The sequence below is a fragment of the Pygocentrus nattereri genome, chromosome 29 (genome assembly GCF_015220715.1).
Source record: "Pygocentrus nattereri isolate fPygNat1 chromosome 29, fPygNat1.pri, whole genome shotgun sequence".
In the NCBI taxonomy this organism is placed as follows: domain Eukaryota; kingdom Metazoa; phylum Chordata; class Actinopteri; order Characiformes; family Serrasalmidae; genus Pygocentrus; species Pygocentrus nattereri.
Window position 1 is genome coordinate 18,903,367 of NC_051239.1, and position 19,858 is coordinate 18,923,224.

The 19,858-nt window shown below is 39.5% G+C and overlaps 1 protein-coding gene across 4 annotated transcripts in view; it reads left to right on the plus strand.

Annotated features, from left to right (window-relative positions):
• Positions 1-19,858, plus strand: part of bsna (bassoon presynaptic cytomatrix protein a) — a 187,942-nt gene that overhangs the window by 18,368 nt on the left and 149,716 nt on the right. For all 4 annotated transcript variants that reach the window (XM_017724466.2, XM_017724468.2, XM_017724469.2 and 1 more), the window contains exon 2: positions 13,438-13,939. In XM_017724466.2, the coding sequence (XP_017579955.1) occupies positions 13,438-13,939 (502 nt within the window). The remainder of the gene's footprint in view (positions 1-13,437; positions 13,940-19,858) is intronic.

Consider the following 19,858-nt stretch of genomic DNA (forward strand, 5'->3'; position numbering starts at 1 on the left):
GAGAATATTGTGGTCTATTCTTTTGAAAGCTGCGCTGAGGTCAAGTAGCACTAACAGGGATATGTAGCCTTGATCAGAGGCAAGAAGAAGATCATTAGTTATCTTAACTAGAGCCGTCTCAGTGCTGTGGTGTGGCCTGAATGCAGACTGGAATTTTTTTATATATATGGTTCTTATGCAGATATGAACTAAGTTGTTGGGCCACAGCTTTTTCTAAGATCTTAGATATAAATGGTAAGTTAGAAACAGGCCTGTAATTAGACAAAACATCAAGATTTGGTTTCTTGATCAGGGGTTTGATAACTGCTAGTTTAAAAGCTTCGGGAACATGGCCCAGACTAAGGGACGAGTTTACTATAGTTAAAAGAGGGTTTATAATGACTGGCAGTACTTCTTTGAGTAATTTTGAGGGAATTGCATTGAGTGTGCAGGTTGTGCAATTTGCAGAGGAGAACAAGGGGTCGGGGTAAAAATTTCACCTCTTGTCCCTACTACTTACCCCCACCCCTCTGTTTTATGCGTTCATGCCTAGGTATAGGGTGTCTTGATTCCTGTTGGAATAGAGGGGTAGGGTGAAGTATTAAGGCTACATGGCCCTTCAAGTAGAGGTTTTTCCATGGCACACTCCAAATGGAGTGTTATGAGAAACCAACATACAGATCAATAAAGTAAACACTTTGTGTGTATCACAAACAGATTTATTAAACGTCAACAGAATCCAAAGTCACTAACGTTATATATGCTAGCTAGCATATTGTACTGGGGGTAAAAATAAGAAATGAGATCCCAATGAGAGCTCAAGTCTGTTACAAGTCCGAAATAGATTTTTAGATCTGACTTTGAACCAGTTTGGTAGAATTATCCATGTATAGTTAAGCATGATTTTATTGTTTATTATTGCCTTCGTTTAACTTTTTTCATGATCAAAATAAATACATTTTTTAAACTCTTTGATACACAATTACATGATCTGGGTGGGTAGGTGGTTTAAGTAGGATGTCACTTATGGCCTACAAATTTTCACAAACGGCCTTGATTCCCGCGCTAGTAATGTGAACAAATTTAAAGAAAATTGAGGTTGCTCCAGGGAACAGAGGGAGTGATGTGTATTCAGCTAAAGATGGATTGTGGGCGGAAGCTTGTAATGCCATCTGATTACTGACAGTATGTTCTCAGCACTCAACATACTGAACCCTTTGTTTGGTGTGCAGTGTTTAATGTGAGATAGGCAGAGTCTGACAAAAGCACAGCATATCTCCCAGAACAGAACGCTGCCCCCGGTCACTCTGGCTTCAAACTGTACTGTGTGTATCCCAGTGTGCGGAAGTGTGCATGCTGCTGTGATGGCAAAGGATTTTATGAGGCATATCATTTGTGAAACTCTGTGGAAAGAAGTAGAGTCATGGAATAGAGTCATTCTCATGAAGAACAAAAACGGATTTAATGGGCATTTTAAGCATTCGTTAACTTTAGTTTCCCACATTGAAACAAAGTCATTCTGATGAGCTTTCAATTTCAGCAACGTTTGTTATTGCGAATTCATGTTGATGAAAAGTGAAAAATGAAAAAAAAAAATTTTGCCACCCAACCGAATGTTTAGACTCAAAGCTGTTGAAACGTGATATAAATTGAGTGTAAATCTACTACCCAAAAGTTTAGAATTGGTGTTTAAAAGTTTAGAATCAACGTTCTTAATAACATAAAGCCAATTTGACTGCCGACAAGTGAATAGAAATGTTTCTAGCATGCATGTTTACAATTTCAAATAATTAGAAGGACCCTAGAAAGCTGTAAATGAAAGTTTGAGGAATAGAAGAGTAGAATGTTCTAAAATGACCAATAAAGCTGTATATCATCAGGAATGGTTACCATAAAATGTGCAGAATCCAACATATTTCAAAAGGGGAAATCAAATCTCAAAGTACTTTCCGGAGCTTATTAGTAATTATTGTTCAGTAATAACTTGAACAAAATAGAAAAATTGTTGACATTTTATAAACTATGCAGCAAAATGTAAACTGATGTTTTGTTCACAGTTTAAAGTATGTTGGGAACAACAAGGATACAAAAAGCAAACGTTGTTAAATTATTCATTTGTATATATTTATAGCAATTTCTTGTCAAATAATTACTAAGAATAACTATTTGTTTTGATTTTTAAAGCTTCAAATAGTTTATACCCTCTAGAATATTAGCATCGTATTAGTCGTTTTATCCATTTTATTACAAGTGTATTTTGTGTTATGGAAAGCAGATTCCAAACAGTCAAATGGTGATTCCAAGTTAAAAAGATGAAAAACAATTTACAGTTTATCATTTATTATAATTTTATCATCTATCATATAATTTATCATAAATTCTTATTCACAGAATTCTTAACACGTTGAATAAAACATGCAAAACTTTTCGCTGAACAATCTATAACCTTTAAATACACACTGGAAAAGGTGTTATTATATGTTAAATGATAGAAATTGTTTAAAGAGCCAATGATCCGTTTAAATACTGGTGTAAATAATAAGCATTTAATGCTCTACTGTCTATATTTTGCTTTATAATGCTGTACTAAGTGTTATTCACAAAGTAAAGCAAAAAAAACTCTTCTAAGGGTTAAAAAGACATTTGTGGACAGAGAATCCTCCAGATGTTTGAAGGAGTAAGCCCAGATTATGGTGCTCTTGGCAAGAGAACATTAACACGAGTAGACATATTTATGAAAATATGTCATGATATCACTGGAAATTCAAACATTATCTGCCATTCTGCTAATGTGAAAGCAAATAGCACATGCACATTATTACATTAGACACATCAAAATATTACAAATGTGTCTATTCATAACTGTTCTCTTTGTCTAGCTCTCAAAGCAAAAAGCCAGGCAGCGGTTTGGATCAATCAACTGTCAGTCAACATTTCTACTAACAACACAAATTCTCAAGACATCATTTTTTCTCTCTGACACACACACGCACACACACACACGCACACACACACACACACACACACACACACACACACACACACACACACACACACACGCACACGAACACACACACACACGCACACACACACATGCACACACACACACACACACACACACATACACACGCACACACACACACACACACACACACACACACACACACACACACACACACACACACGCACACGAACACACACACACACGCACACACACACATGCACACACACACACACACACACACATACACACGCACACACACACACACACACATACACACGCACACACACACACACACACACACACACACACAGAGACACATGCACACACACACACACACACACACACAGACACAGCACACACACACACACGCACACACACACACACACGCACACACACATCCCTACACACCTTTTCCATTCATTAGGAAATTTTGACTCAATGTAGAGGGCAGCTGGTGAGTTCAAATTCTGTGGAAAAAATGAAAAACAGAAAAAATGGAGTTATGTTACATGAGCTTGATTTTAGCAATGGTTGTGGCTGTAACACCTGAACTCAATAATTAGGGGAGGGGAGTCCACATACTTTTGGCCATTCAGTGTACAAGGTTTTGTCCCGACAGCAACGATATACTATAATTACATTCAGTGGAGTCGTTATGAAGAACTGCATCTTCTCCTTGGAAAGCAGCTCTTCTGAAATCTCCTCAGGTTAACAAATCATTGAAAATAATTAATTTGCATGTGTGTGTGTGTGTGTGTGTGTGTGTGTGTGTGTGTGTGTGTGTGTGTGTGTGTGTGAGTGTGTGTGTGTGTATGTGTGTTTGTGCATGAGTGTGGGCTCTCATTTATTTCTCTCTCTATGCACAGCAGTAATGATAAGACATTGAGTCGTTCCTATTAGCTTCTGCAGTAGCTTTGGCCTTGAAATGACTAGTTGGTTAACTTTGCAGTAACTCCTTTGTATCAGATGTTTTTTAAGGGTTTTGTTTTGTTCACCTAAATGAAGAGATTAAAGGTCTTAGTTTAACAACCTGTAAGAACATTTTTTGTGAAATGATTGTAAAGTCAAATCATTTGCTAAAGGCATCTACAGGGAATGGAATAAGACAGCAAAATCACTTGTGGAGATTCTAATATCGCTAATACAGCAACATAATATTCCCCAGTCTAAAATAAATCTGCTCTTGATTTGTTTGAGTGTTTTGGAGAGTGATACGTTTCCAAACATCATTGCTTCTCACTTTCCTCCTTTTGTAGGTCCAGGCATATTAACTGAACCTAGTACAGCTAGAATTCTAATGCTTTGTTGAGAAATGCACCTTTGGAAAGAATCAAGTCAACAGGCAGTTTGGTTAATTCTTCACTCTTCCATGTGAGGGTAAAATCACCTAGCATTATTATATGAGTGTCACGATTGGCCCCTCCCAGTCCTGTTTGTGTTTTGGTATAGTCCACATGCTTCTTTGTTTTGGCATCCTTAGTCCTGCCCCTTGTTTTGTAACTCCGCCCCTGATTGTTTTCACCTGTCCCTTGTCTTCCCAGTGTTGTATTTAAGCCCTGTGTTTGCCCTTTGTTTTGACTGGTCTTTGTTTGCTTTGCTGGTTGTTATTTGCTGCGTTGGATGTTCTGTCTGTTCTGTTCTGCTTGTTCTGTTGTAGTCTGGTTTATGTCATGTCTGCCCCCAGATCTGTCCGTGTTGGCTCTATGACCCTGGACTGTCTCGGCCCTGATTTTGGATTTGCCCTTAATAAATCTCGCTTATCTCAGCACGTGCATCCGCCTCCTCGCTCCCCATTGCAACGAGCGTTAATTGATCCATAATGTAAACTTAGCACTTTGTAAAGTGACGTTAGCATGTTATGTAGCTCACACTAGCATTATTAGCATCATTAGGCGCAGTTACTTGGACAGGATTGTTTGATTTTATCACTGCATGACCGTCTTAGCGAAGAATCGTGAACTGTTTTCCCAGCAAGTTCTCACCGCTCCCCTTTCACCCCTCACAGCCTATAGTGTCCTAGTTAATCTTACAACATAATTATGAGGCAAAAATATTTTGTCTGATTATCTTAATTAAAAATAAGTTGATTCCCATTCCACCAGTGGTGGGGCCACATGGGCGCGTGCAGAAAGAGGTTAAACTCGAAATCTGATTTATCTTTTCAGTTTCTGTGACAGGTAATTCGTAACAGCCATGCTGAAATAAGGCATAGCACACACCTGTCACCTCAGACTTCATGCAGTCTGTCATGTTCAAGTGACCATCCACCTGGTCTGGCCAGACTGAACCTTTCTGGAACTGACAGATTTCTAAGATGTCACATCAAATTTGACTCCTCAAGGCCATCTGACTGTATTTAAATCTGGGAAGTTTTACTACAAACTGTGCCTCTGTGCTGTGCTGTGCTCACTGAGTGTATAGACACTGTGCTTTAATGAATGATTGACAGATGTGGCACATGGCCTTTGGGAAAGTTGTTCTTGCCAGCAGAGAGGCGAGTTTTTCCTATAGTACGCATGCATCAGAATGTAAAACTAAAGGCATCTCGAGAGGAAAATCTCTTCCTTTTTCTTCCTTACACGGTTCCTTGCTTTATTGCATTTACCCATCAGTGGAAGAGTAGAGTCTTCACACTTAACTGGTTGACAGCATGAAAATAAAAGTCATATTCGTCTATGAAGGAGAAGAACAGCATAGTAGAGTGTTTGGGAAAGAGAATTTCTTATCTTTCCATATTTCAGGCTGACTGTTTGCACTTAGCAGATATCAGTGTGTATCTCACATATATGTGTATGCTAAGACGTGTGCCTTGGTTGCATATGAGGTTCCAGCTGCAAAGGTTCCTGTTAGCTTAGCTTAACACATTACAGAGCGGGTTAAATTCTGTCTTTCTCTCCCTCCGACACCAGTCACCTGACTTTACTTCGTTTTGAGTCTTTGTCCTGTAAACGGGAATCAGTGAATCATCAGTGAGCTGGAACTAAACCTGTCTTGTGGTGTGTGAAGAATATGCAGCTCAGCTTAGCTAATGGCTCAGCACACAACACTATAGGCTTGTTCTCTTAGATATGAAGTCTTTTCTCTCTAAATGTGTGTTAACAGAGCTTCATTGTGTCCAAATGAAATGTGTGTTGTGAAACATAAATTTGACACCGGAATTGTTTGAAATTCCACCATCACTTGTGTGTTTTAGCTTACAGCTAATTACACAGTCCAGACACAGTTAAACAAGTTAGCTAAGTTAGCGCAGTCATCCTGTAACCACATGCTAATCCTCTCATTTGCATATTTTAGGATGTTGGACTTTAAGTCTTTAAGCTTATGTGTGACATACAAAATTAATCTCTAGTTTAAAGCCCTGCATCACTTTTATACAGAACTACAGAGAAAACCTGAGCTTTAGTCATTGCACTATAGCAACCTATGTAATCACAACAAGCCACTCAAGAGGAGTTATCCAATTAATTAACCACAAACCTACCTTTTACAGCACTAGGGTCAACGTTTGAGGGCTGATTTTCTTACAACGGTTATATTTTGTAAGATGTTCATTGGCCTTGGAAGAGTTTTTGAACCTGGAGGGGCCTGGTTTCCAAGTGAGGGGACCAAGGCCCTCTCAAGCCCCCCTGGAGCTACGCCTGTGGTGTATAAGATTACATCTATGGGTGTCTTAAGCATTTAAGACATGTAGCTTGATGGTAAGGATGAACTATAGTATAGGAATCAGAAGCGGCTATAGTGATCGGTATGGGCTGCTATGCCATAATGTCTCCACTTCATGCATTTAAACGCATTTGTAGCTCTCTAAACATAAAAAATACTACTTCAGATAGATGCAGTCTCAACATTTGATATATTCTATAAATATATTTTAAATATATTGTATAAACGTTTATACTGGCATCAGCAGATATGTATGTAACAAATATCAGACATTGGCATTGGCCCACAATTCCCATGTCGGTGCATCCCTACTCGATTGCATATGAGGTTCCATCTGTGGGTGTCAGTGATGATTTGAACTGCTGTTGTCTGTGTGTGCATGTATGACAGAATCGTCTGCCTCACTGAAACGCAAATGACATCTGCAGTCAGAGCTGTGACTGAAACACACTCAGGTAACAGCTGTGGAAGAAAATCAATTTTGGATGAATGAATGTGGCGTGAGAAAATGAGAGCGAGAGACAGAGAGAGAGGGAGAGAGAGAGAGGGAGAGAGAGACAGAGAGAGAGAGAGGGAGAGAGAGACAGAGAGAGAGAGAGGGAGAGAGAGACAGAAAGAGAGAGAGACAGAGAGAGAGGGAGAGAGAGACAGAAAGAGAGAGAGAGAGAGAGAGAGAGAGAGAGAGAGAGAGAGACAGAGAGAGAGAGAGAGAGAGAGAGAGAGAATGGCAACATGCATGACTTAGTCATTTCAACGTAGTTTTACTTTCTGCTTGAATTCAAGGACTGCATGTTGCACTCCGCATGTTTGTGTGTATGCATGTGTTTATGTGTTTGTTGACTCATTCTAATACTCCAGTGATGCAGCCAAGAGAGCTTGATATTGCTTAAAGCAGAATGAAGGTCGGGTGATTCTCCACGTGTGTGTGTGTGTGTGTGTGTGTGGCTGATATTGCTTGCTCTGCTTGCTCATATTGCTGTTGTAGGCGACATGGGAAGGTCGCTGTCTGACACACATTGTCCCTACTTGATGAAACGACATTGTAATAGAAGGGTCATTCCTAAACATACCCTCTCTTTGTCTCGCTCACTCAGTCATAGGGCATGTTTACATGGCTGTACAGCTCCGTCTACATGCATCAACACATGCATCATACAAACACACACACACACACACACACACATACACACACACAGAGCCATGAGCTCCACTTAGTACTTGTATGTTTAAATTATACAATTTTTAATCAGATTTTTAAAAATAAGAAATGAGAAAAAGTCAATTACAGATTACATTTTCTAATTTTTCTGATTTGAGCTGTCCAGCTAAAGCCAAGAGAACTGGGTGTATTGTGATGTTAGAGCGTGTCTGTGTTCCTGTTTCTTTAAGTGGGCTGAAATACTTCTGATTCTCTGTTCGACTTCTGTTCTGTGGGCAAGGCTGGGGGGCTTTTGGGAAGGGAAGGGAAGTGAGATAAGAACTTCTGGATTGTAAAAAAGTTGGCGTCATAGCCGTGTGTCAGTGTATTTTGGTAAGGGCAGCTAAACACTAAAGTCGGTGGCACTGCCATGTTTCTTTCGCCAATTTGGTTAGACAGCTTGTGTCCTAAGTGGGCATTGCTGTGATTCTTTTGTTGTTTCAGTTAAAATGAACTACTTTGATGGAGTGATAATGGCTTCGTCTGACTCTTCTGCGGCACAATGCCACAATTTATAAGAAACAAAACGTAATCTACTGTACTGGGAGGCTTTTCACCCTTTGTCATCTTGTTTTTATTGTTGTACAAAACATAATAGTTGCATTTTTTTCAGGTACCACAAATATACTCAGGGTTTCTGCCTGGCTTGGATGATGAATAGATGTTAGCTTCCTAGCATTTGGTTTTTAGGTAGTATACACTTGGTCTTGGCCAAAGTAAAATGTCTTTGTCACTGAATTTAGATCCCAAGTCTAGTGCAGATCCTTTCATTGATGTAAGTATGAGGCAGAGGCTTGTATCATAAAACGTGCCATGTAATGTATGCACAAGTCCAGTACAATGCCAAAACTAGGCTTATCACTCAAGAATATGCCCACTACTCAGCTCAGTCATCCCTCAAAAGAGTTGACTAATGCTCAGATTAATAACTGTCTGCTGACCGTGTTTTATCAGTCTACTCAGGCTTTAGGAGGAGCTACAGGGTTTGTAAAGAAGCCAGTTTTTCAGTCCTTCGCTAGAGTAAGTCTTTACATGCTGTTTGCTGATTTTAAAATACAACCCCATTCCCTAAGAAATTTGTGATGTTGTGCAAAATTTAAATAAAAACAAAATTGAACGATGTGCAAATGAACAAACATATCAAATATTTAAACTGATCAATTTTATTGTTTTTTTTTTTAATATATATATATATCCAATTTGAATTTGCTGCCAGCAACATGTTCCAAAAAAGTAGGGATGGGGGCATGTTTACCACTGAGTTTCATCACCACTTCTTTTAACAGCACTCTGTAAGCATTTGGGAACTGAGGAGGCCAGTTGCTGTTATTTGGAAAGTGAAGTGTTTCCCATTTTTGTGTAATATAGGATTTCAGCTGCTCAACAGTTCAGGGTCTCCTTTGTCATATTTTTCATTTTATAATGTGGCATATTATGTAGTAATATTAGTTTTCAGTGGGTGAAATGTCTGGACTGCAGTCGGGCCAGTTTAGCACCTGGACTCTTAATACGAAGCCGTGCTGTTGTAACACATGCAAAATGTGGTTTGGGTTTGTCTTGCTGAAATAAGCAAGGCCTTCCCTGAAAAAGACGTCATCTGGATGGCAGCACATATTTCCAAAACGTGTATGTATCATTCAGCATTAATGGTGCCTTCGCAGATGTGCATGTCACCCATGCCATGCACACTAATGCACCCCTATACCATCATGAATACTGGCTTTTGAACTCTCCACTGATAACAAACTGATCTCTTCACTGAGTGGTCTTTAGCTCAGAGAGTACAGTGTCCATGATTTCCAAAAAGAAATGTAAATGTCGGACCACAGCACACTTTTACACTTTGCATTAATCCATTTTAAATGAGCTCTAGCCCAGAGAAGGTGGCTTCTTCTTTGCGTTCAGGAGTTTTAATTAGCATTTGTGGATGCAACGTGAACTGTTTTCATAGACAGTGGTTTTCAGAAGTGTTTCTGAGCCCATGCAGTGATTTCCACTACAGAACCATATCTGTTTTTAATGGAGTGCTGTCTGAGGGCCCAAAAATCATGGCCAGCAAATCCTGTTTTTTGGCCTTATCCCTTGCATACAGAGATTTCTCTGTATTCTCTGAATCTTTTAATAATTTTATGTACCACTGATGATAAAAAGCAAAAGTTCTTTGCTATATTATGCTGAGAAACATTATTTTTGAATTCTTGTACTATTTGCCTGTATAGTTTTTCACAGAGGAGTGAAACTCTCCTCATCTTTACTTCTGAAAGACTCTCTGGGATGCTTTTTTTATACCCAGTGATGCTACTGACCTGTTGCCAATTAACCACCAGGTGTTTTTTAAGCATTACACAACTTTACCAGCCTTGTGTTGTTGGCATCAAATTCAAAATCCAAAATGTAAAAATTTTTCAATATTTAATATGTTGTTTTTTAAGCATTTTTAATCAGATATATGGTTTAAATGATTTGCAAATCACTGAATTTTGTTTTTATTTACATTTACACAGCGTCCCAACCTTTTTGGGAATGGGGTTGTAGTTACTTAAGAAGCGGTGGCAGTGATTTTTTTTTAACTCAAACTCAAGCCTGGAGCTTAAGCTTTGTTATTTTCTTGAATGGGGCTTTCACATGAGAAGCTAACAGCCAAAATATGTGTTTTTGGTTACTGAGATAAAGGTTTTATTGATTGAGGCAAAGCAGTATAACTAATCTGTTGAAAACAATAAAGCAATATAGCAGTGCAATAATGTATGTGTGTCTGAATGTGTAAAAGTCACTTTTGGCACGCTTACAATGCCCACGACGAACCCCACCAATTGCTGAATAAATATGTTAAGTGCAGCTAATAGCTTTTGCAAATTTTCCACCCTCTCTTCTGACAGAGAGGTGAAAAGTAAAAGTCTCAGTGAGGTTCCTGTACAGCTGACAGATCCCTCATGCTGAGAGTTTTTGTTCTTAAGGCACTTGCAGACGAATCAGAGATTCAGAGCATTTTTTATGTTGAGTCATTCTCTGACTCTCACTTCAGTGACGCGTTAGCATCGCATGCTAAAACCCTGCTTGATATAAGCTCTCAGCCACATTTTCTGTTGCCTCCAGCCTTTATTTAAGTTAGTGAATCATAGCCAATACAGAGTATTTGTCTACATTTTGTATTTTTGACTCAAGTAGCTGTCCATGTCACTTCAGCTTACTCTCCTTGATAATGAGCATGTCACCAAAATCACACTCTTACAGAAGGTGATAATGTAGCACATCAAATCGGTGTGATAACATGACTAGTGTTAGCTTATTAGCGAGTAAACAGCACACTAGTGCAGTTAGTGCTGTAGCCTACTTCATGATATATTTAGACCTGCTAGCGTATGTTTTTCAAACTTACTTTCAGATCATGGATTATGGTCTTTAGACCTTTGAATTGCTGTCGACACTGTTAGCCCAACAACCTCCCACATACACACATGTATAAATCATTTATTAATGTCATAACAAGCCAAATGGTTGCTAAATGTAATTCATGAAACATATGTCCCACACCTGTGACTTCTATGTCCCACATTAATATGTCCTTAGCATGTCACTAACCAAACGACCTAAAAAAGTTTTCAAAGCTAAACGGACAAACTTTTAGTGAAAACATACATTAAGCCAAGATGTGTGGGGACCCTATACTAGGAGTCCATGGATTCACAAAAGAACAAACTAAACAACATCTTAAATATTTTCTGCAAGTCCTTACAGTACATTTATTCGGAATTGGTCTTTTAAGCAATATAATATTCACTCTGAATTCAGATATATTAGAAACTTGCCAAAGTTTTAAAAGCTAATGTAACACGGTCCTGCTGGTTGATCATCACACCAGCATCCAAAACACAACGTCACTGTTGTCAGAACAAAACTTATATCTCCAAAATGGTAACTTTACAGGAGAAGGAAAAACCCTACTTTACTTTTAATGTTAGTCAATGGAACCAAACTTTCTTCCAAGTAACTTTGGGTTGTTTGTTTTGGTTCATTGACTATGAAATTCACACACAATGTAAAGAGCAACAGGCATTTTCAGATTATGTCAAAAAATGAAAAATGAGATTTTGTTCCGACAGCAGCGATATGTTGGCTTTGCTGGTGACCAGCTTGTAACGAGGAGCGAGGAGATATATGTGGAGATAAGCGAGATTTATTAAGGGCAAATGGTCCAGGGTCATAGTCCAAATGGTCCAGGGGGCAGACATGATAGACAAACCAGAACAAACAACAGTACATAAACCAGTACATCCAACACAAAGACCAACAAACACAAGGGGCAAACACAGGGCTTAAATACAACAGGACTGATGAGGGACAGGTGGAAATAATAAGGGGTGGAGTCATGAAACGAGGGGGCTGGACCAAAACAAAATGCACATGGGCTAAACCAAAACACAAACACATGGACAGGACTGGGAGGGGCCAATCGTGACACAGCGATGCTGGTCTAAGCAGTTTTTTTTCTAGTAAGGGTGTCTTTGCGTCAACTTGTGCTCACTGCGGGAATTTTGAGTAAATACAAATGCAATTCATTTGAAAACTTGTAATTTTGTATACCTTTGGTTTGAAAAGTATCACATATAAAGTGGTAGTTGAAAAAAGTAGTTGACGTCCTGATATTTTAAAGAACACAGGTTTGTTCCAGGTTTCTCTGTTTAAGATGCTTGTTAAAATTGAAAAAAGTAGCATTACTGAGTCAGAAGAAGAAAAAGAACTCTCCTACCAGAGACTTACGTAGTGTAGCTTTGACGCATTGATTAGCTAAACAAGGTGTTAAATGCAACGAGGGGTTTGAAAATGGTTAAACGGAAACATTGACTAACATAAAAAAGACTATTAATTGTAATAATAATCATAATATTAGTGTTCTTTCATGCAAATAAACATTTACTGCCCAAATAAAGAGCTTTTAAATTTCTCTCAGCTGCCAAAGTCACACTGTGTATAGTATGTAATAGTGTACTGCGTGTATTAGGTTTATCTGGAGCACTACCTTACATTTTACCCAGCAGGGGTATTGAACCTTCACTCTATATAACCTTTTAAAAATTACACTTGAAGTCAAGAGCACAAACAGGTCTGAACAAACACAAAGCAGACTTTCTTGGAGCTATGCCTGCTGGTTCAGGGATAATGACTGCCAAAAACTGTAGTTATTTATATCTTCGCAACAGACTCAGTGAGATCCTTTCGCACACACACAAGTGAAAAATGTAGAAGTCATTTTTGTGTCCTTCTAAACACACATGCTGTATAGTCAGTAAATCCTGACTGGACTTTAAAGGCTGAGTAAATTTTGTATTGTATGCTGAGGGAAGGGAAGACTTGAAAGCAGTTGAATTTTATTTACATCTCAATGTTCTTTGCTAACAGGAGGTTGTAGCTGCAGAGAAAATTTAGACTATATATTCTTACCGTGTATTCTTCATGAAAAAAATGCAGAAAATCAGTCACTGTCTTTCAGTGGTTCCAGACTCATGACTTGAATGCTGATGATGTAATTAGTTAAACAGCAAAATGATGATCTCTATCTTTCTCTGTCTTTCTCGCACTTGTTCTATTTCAGACTGTCTGGAGCGCCTCCAAGCCCCAAACCAGGCTATGGGCCCACCAGTGGTGTTGGAACGGCTGGTGGCCTGGGCATGGGTGGCATGGGGGGCATGGGAGGCGTATCAGGACGAGGAGACCCTTACAGACTGGCCACCCATGAAAGCCCCAGACCTTCTACGACCCCTCAGTCACAGACTCAAGCATCCACCCACGGCATTGGAACTGACCAAGGTCCCGGTCAGCATGCCTCTAGACGGAACCTTCAGGTGGACTTCAGCAGCAGTAGCGTGGGACGATCGGGTCGATCCCCATCAGTGTCTCCTGACCGGGGCAGTGCACCTAGCTCACCCTACTCTGTCCCCCAGATAGCCCCCATGCCCAGCAGTAAGCTGTGCCCAATCTGCAACACCACAGAATTGACCAGTGCTGATGGAGCACCCAACTTTAATAAGTGCACCCAGTGTCGCACTACTGTCTGCAATCAGTGCGGCTTCAACCCCAACCCGCACCTCACAGAGGTTAGTAGCTATTTCACATTGTTTTGGGTCAATGGACTACAAAATTATGTAAAAGAACTACAAGTTCCATGTTTAAAAAAATGTGGATTTTGTGTTCACAGTTTTGGGTGATTTTGACGGTCAAGGCAAGCAGTGCAAAAGTCAACCAAATTATTCTTTTACAGCTTCAGGTCATTTTTGTGCAATGGACTACAATTTAAAATAGCTTCAATGTACATATAAAAATTTGAACTGGTGGTTTTCTGTGGCTAGGCCAATTACATGGATGGGCATTAGGTTGATCCCCAGTGCAGTCATTCATTAAATCTTTTTCCACCGTGCCCTTGAACAAGGATTTTTTTTCTTGTCTGTGCTCTGCAGAATGAAACAGCCTTACTGCCCTTTCAAGTTTCAGTTAGAGTCTCTTAGCATTATGGCTAAGGTTTAAGACAAGTGCCAACTTACTGTATTGAAGTCAGGTCTAGCTTGGTCACATGTCTTGAGCTTAATGCCTCCAAGTCTCATTAGGAAAAGGTTTTCTGGTCAAATTTAGGATTACATTAACTTAAACTTAAAGGCTCTAGCTGTACACCAGGATGTTTGTAACTGTATCGGTACCTGCAAACAATATGATCAATAATTCTGCAAAGTCAAGTCCATTTTATGGCTTGAGATCAATCACATGAATTGAGTCTACATGACTGGCTGTAAAAATGACCTGAAATGCATTGCATGTTTGTTTGAGGATAATGTTGACATTATAGTTCAGTCCCATTGCTTGATTTAGTGAGTGCAAATAATTGATCTTCGTAGTATTTCCAAGTCTCTCTCTCTCTCTCTCTCTCTCTCTCTCTCTCTCTCTTTCCCTCTCTCACAGATTCACTCACACATGGTCTGTAGTAGTGCTTTGTCTCTTTGAAGCCAGCTTGTCTCATCGCACTCCTCTCTCTGTCTCTCTGGCGATGTTTTGACAAGTGTGATTGGCAGCAGTGATGTTGATGCAGTTACATGAGAGGGAAGTGTGTGTGTGTGTGTGTGTGTGTGTAAACTGGAGTTTTTACGATCCAAGGTAGGTGTACTCAGGGAAGAGGCCAGTCAGCCATCAGCCTATGTGTAAATGTATGTATATGTATGTATATTTCACTGTTATAGGAGAACAAAACCTTGTATCTCCAAAATGGCAACTTTACAGGAGAAGCAAAAAACACGCTTTACTTTCAATGCAAGTCAGTGAAACTTTTTTCAAATTATTTTGGGCTGTTTCTTTTGGTCCATTCATCATTTACATACAATGTAAAGAACAACAGGCATTTTCAAGTTATGTAAAAAACTGAACAATGGCAACAATGGAGATACGAGGTTCTGTTCTGACAGCAGCGATATATATATATATATATATATATATATATATACACACACACACACACACACACAGTTAGGCCCAGAAATATTTGGACAGTGACATAATCTTCATGATTTGGGCTCTGTATGCCACTACGTGGGATTTGAAATTAAACGACTGAGATGCAACTGAAGTGCAGACTTTCAGGTTTATTTAAGGGGTTGAACAAAAATATCCTATGAAACATTTAGGAATTTCAGCCCCTCATATCAGGGGCTCAAAAGTAATTGCACAAATTAACTTTACCATAAATGAAATGTTAATTTTTAATACTTTGTTGAAAATCCTTTGCCTGAAGTCTGGAACTCATGGACATCACCAAATGCTGAGTTTCCTGCTTTGTGATGCTTTGCCAGGCCTTTACTGCAGCGGTCTTCAGTTGTTGCTTATTTATGGGTCTTTCTGCCTTAAGTTTTGTCTTAAGCAAGTGAAATGCGTTCGATCGGGTTGAGATCTGGTGATTGGCTCAGCCACTGCAGAATATTCCACTTCTTTGCCTTAAAAATCTCCTGGGTTGCTTTCGCAATATGTTTTAGGTCATTGTCCATCTGCACTGTGAAGTGATGTCCAATCGACCTTGCTGCATTTGGTTGAACCTGAGCTGAAAGTAAATCCCTGTACATGTCAGAATTCACCCAGCTGCTTCCGTCTTCTGTCACATCATCGGTAAACACTAGTGACCCAGTGCCGTCGGAAGCCATGCATGCCTGTGCCATCACACTGCCTCCACCATGTTTTACAGACGATGTGGTGTGCTTTGGATCATGAGCCATTCCAAGCCTTCTCCATACTATCTTCTTCCCACCATTCTGGTACCGGTTAATCTTAGTTTCATCTGTCCAAAGAATGCTGTTCCCGAAGTTCCAGGCTTCTTTAGATGTTTTTTGGCAAAGTCTAATCAGGCCTTTCTGTTTCTGAGGCTGATTAGTGGTTTGCACCTTGTGGTGAACCCTCTGTATTTGCTCTCCTGAAGTCTTCTCTTTATGGTAGACTTAGATACTGATACACCTACTTCCTGGAGAGTGTTCTTCACGTGGGGGGGATGTTGTGAAGGGTTTTTCTTCACCATGGAAAGGATTCTGCGATCATCCAGCACTGTCTTCCGTGGACGTCCAGGCCTTTTTGAGTTCCCGAGCTCACCAGTGCGCTCTTTTTTCCCCACTGTTGGCCACTCCTAACATTTCTACTCCAATGGATTTCTTTTTTCAGCCTAATGATGGTCTGTTTCACTTCCATTGAGAGCTCCTTTGACCGCATGTTGTGGGTTCACAGCAACAGCTTCCAAATGCAAATGCCACACCTGGAATCAACTCCAGACCTTTTACTTAGTTATTTGATGATGGATAAATGAGGGAATAGCCCGTGCAGCCCATGAAATAGCTTTTGAGATAATTGTCCAATTACCTTTGGTCCCTTAAAAAAGAGGCAACTACATATTAAAGAGCTGTAATTTCTAAACCCTTCCTCCAATTAGGATGTGAATACCTTCAAATTAAAGCCGGGAGTCTGCACTGTAAGCCCATGTTAATTATACAAATGTATCTTGAATATGTTTTGGTAAACAGCTAAAATGCCAAAACTTGTGTTACTGTCCAAATATTTCTGGGCCTATATATATATATATATATATATATATATATATATATATATATATATATATAAAGAGAGAGAGAGAGAGAGAGAGAGCTGTCCTGTACATTGTATTTCATGTTAAATGGACCAATAGAAATGCTCTGAAACCTCTTGGGAAAAAAATCTCTTTGCCTCAATGTTAACTTACAGTGTTTTTGCCTTTTCCTGTAATGTTATTATTTTGGAGATGTTTGTTTTTTTGGTTTTTTTATATATATATGGTGGGGTCCAAAAATCAGACGTCATTGAAACTCTTGGAACATTTTAGAATTTTTTAAATTTTAAAGTATGATGAGTAAAATGAAGACAAAATATCCAAGATTCTGCACTATTTCACTACTCAAATTTAGGCATATTGTAATATTCAGTTTTGTTTAAAAACAATATGTGATGAAAAAACTTACTTATATGATAAAAAACAATCCTCATGATGGATATTGCTCTGAGAAGATGGCCAAATACACATTCTACTTCAGCATATTTAACCCTATAAAATATCAGTTACCCCTTACCCTGTGTTAGGTTGTGCCTCGCTCTCTCTTAATGTCACTGTCTACATCTTCATGGTAGTGTGTGCATGCTGGCGTGTGCTGAAGTGTGAGTGTGGGGGGTGTTCAGGAAGCAGGAGTAATGTCTCTCAAGGCTGTGACAGAATTTCCATTAGTCTGTTCAGACTTGATGGTGCGCTCAGGTGTGAAGCGCAGAAACGCCGAGGGGGAGGATGAGAGGATGGAGCGGGGCCGTATCGCCCTTTAATGAGGATGGTGAGAAAGTAAGCGTGAGAAGAGAGAGATTCACGGGGCAGAGGGATGAAAGACGACAAAAACCGAGTAAGGGAGAGAGAGAGAGAGGAGGGTAAAAGGGAAGCGAAAGGAAGTGGAGAGAGGAGATAGGGAGCGAGAAGGAAGTGGGCCAAGGAGAGTGGCTTTGAGACAGTGAGGGTCAAGTTGTTCGCCCTCAGGCCAAACTCATTCTTAAGAGGCCAAGTCCACTGAGCACGTCCAAGGGCTTATTTATTTATAAATGTAGTTGTTTATTTACTTGTTTTGTCTGTGGTTATGTGTCCTGGCAGGTCAGCTGGGAATTATCTGTGGAGATGGAATCAATGCAGGGAGGGACAGACACGTTTCAACAGAACAGCAAGAAGTGCAGGCTTTTAAAAAACGCCCACTTTACAGTCTCAGTCTGTAACACGTTTTCGTAGGGCTTATGAACACGTCTGATTAAAACCTCTTAAACTGTGATTTGCTATTCAATTAGTAGTCAGAAGTCTTAATATTCAGTATCTATATTACTCAGTAACAACTAACTTAATATTAATTTGCAGTAGTATGCAAAAGTCAGAGACTACTAGGCTGGGGGCCTAATTAGTGTGAAATTTAGGCCTATTCTCTTAAATGTATTACGACTCTTGAGGGATGCTTAGTTCCCTGAAGTATTTCAGTGAATGGCTGTTCAAATGGAAATTCCATAGGTTTTTTAACCCAATCATTGAGATGTAAACAACGTTATTTGTTTTTAGTCAATGGCATAGTGGTAAATTTGCGGCATTATTGGGCAAAAATATATGGATAAAGTATTTTTAGCACTTTTCTATTATTCAAATCAACATTATTTCTAAAATGTGCAGGTCTATTTGTCATTTTGGTTAGTAAATAAAGTTTTTGCCTTTGTGTTGTAGACATGATTCCCCCTGGTTCCTATCAGTACCACTGTAACGATACCTGTAAATGTCACATCAGTTCACTCTGAATGACTTTAACTTTGCATCTCAGTGATTCAGTTAAGCGGAAGTTCTGAACAAACAGTGGAATTGTGTTATATTAGGACTCACCTTAGTCATTCCATTCATTTCTCAAGGCCTCTGCTGGCCTGATTTATGCATACCCCATAACGAGTAATGAAGCGCCATCTTGATTAACTTTATTTGCACAATCATTAACATTTATGCAAGGGATTTACATTTATTACAATCAAGCGCATCTTAATGAGATCGAAATGAAAGATGACAATGGCATCATTGCGGTAAACACATCTGGTAATGGAGAGACTGGTGCTCTTAACTCCTGAGTAAGAGTAGTTATGGCTTTACCATGAGAAGGTCCCCTGCTTCTCCACTGATCAGCTCCCACAGTGGCTGTTAAAACAGTGTAGTACTGAGCTGAATGTAAAACAGCATTTTTATGACTATGTCTGATAAACCTCGCACTTCTTCAAGAGATCCAGCCCCCCAATCCAGCCCCCCTTTATTTCAAATTGACATGATCTTTCATTTACCCCAAATAGAGTGGATCAGCCAAGACATGTTTAGTGTCCAAGTTTTGTTTCTTTAGTTTAGATCTGGAGCAGCTAGTCAGCTTATTCTAGTCTACCTTAAATGTTGCACCATTTAAGGTGGAACAGAAACTTAGAATAAGAAGCTGAATATGAAACTAACTTCAGCTTCACGCTAAGAGGTCCAGCCTCCAACTGATGCGCTTCTTTATGCATGTAATCAGGTTCAAACATATACAGTTGAGGGTCATCTGTGCAGAAAATGTGGTGCTCAAGCTTTTAATCGGACACTGTATGGATTTCCTGAATACCCTGGCTTAACGTCTCTAACCAAGAGTGTGTCTGTGTCGTGAAGTCCCTTTAGCCACATCTTTGGTCATGTTGTGTGGAATGATGCCCAATTATGCTCAGGAAAAAAGAGATTCCAGTTGCTCTAAATAGCAGCCCCTTCTGTTAGCTACCTGGAGAAGGTTTCCCTCCCCGCCCCCTCCTTTCATCAGTGCAATAAGAGGTTCCAGGAATATTTCCAATCCCAAATACTGATGTTAAGGGGCCTAAAAAGTTTGACAACCATTAAAATGACCCAGTATAATTTCACGTTTAAATGTTCAAACTTTATTTATGAATTTTAT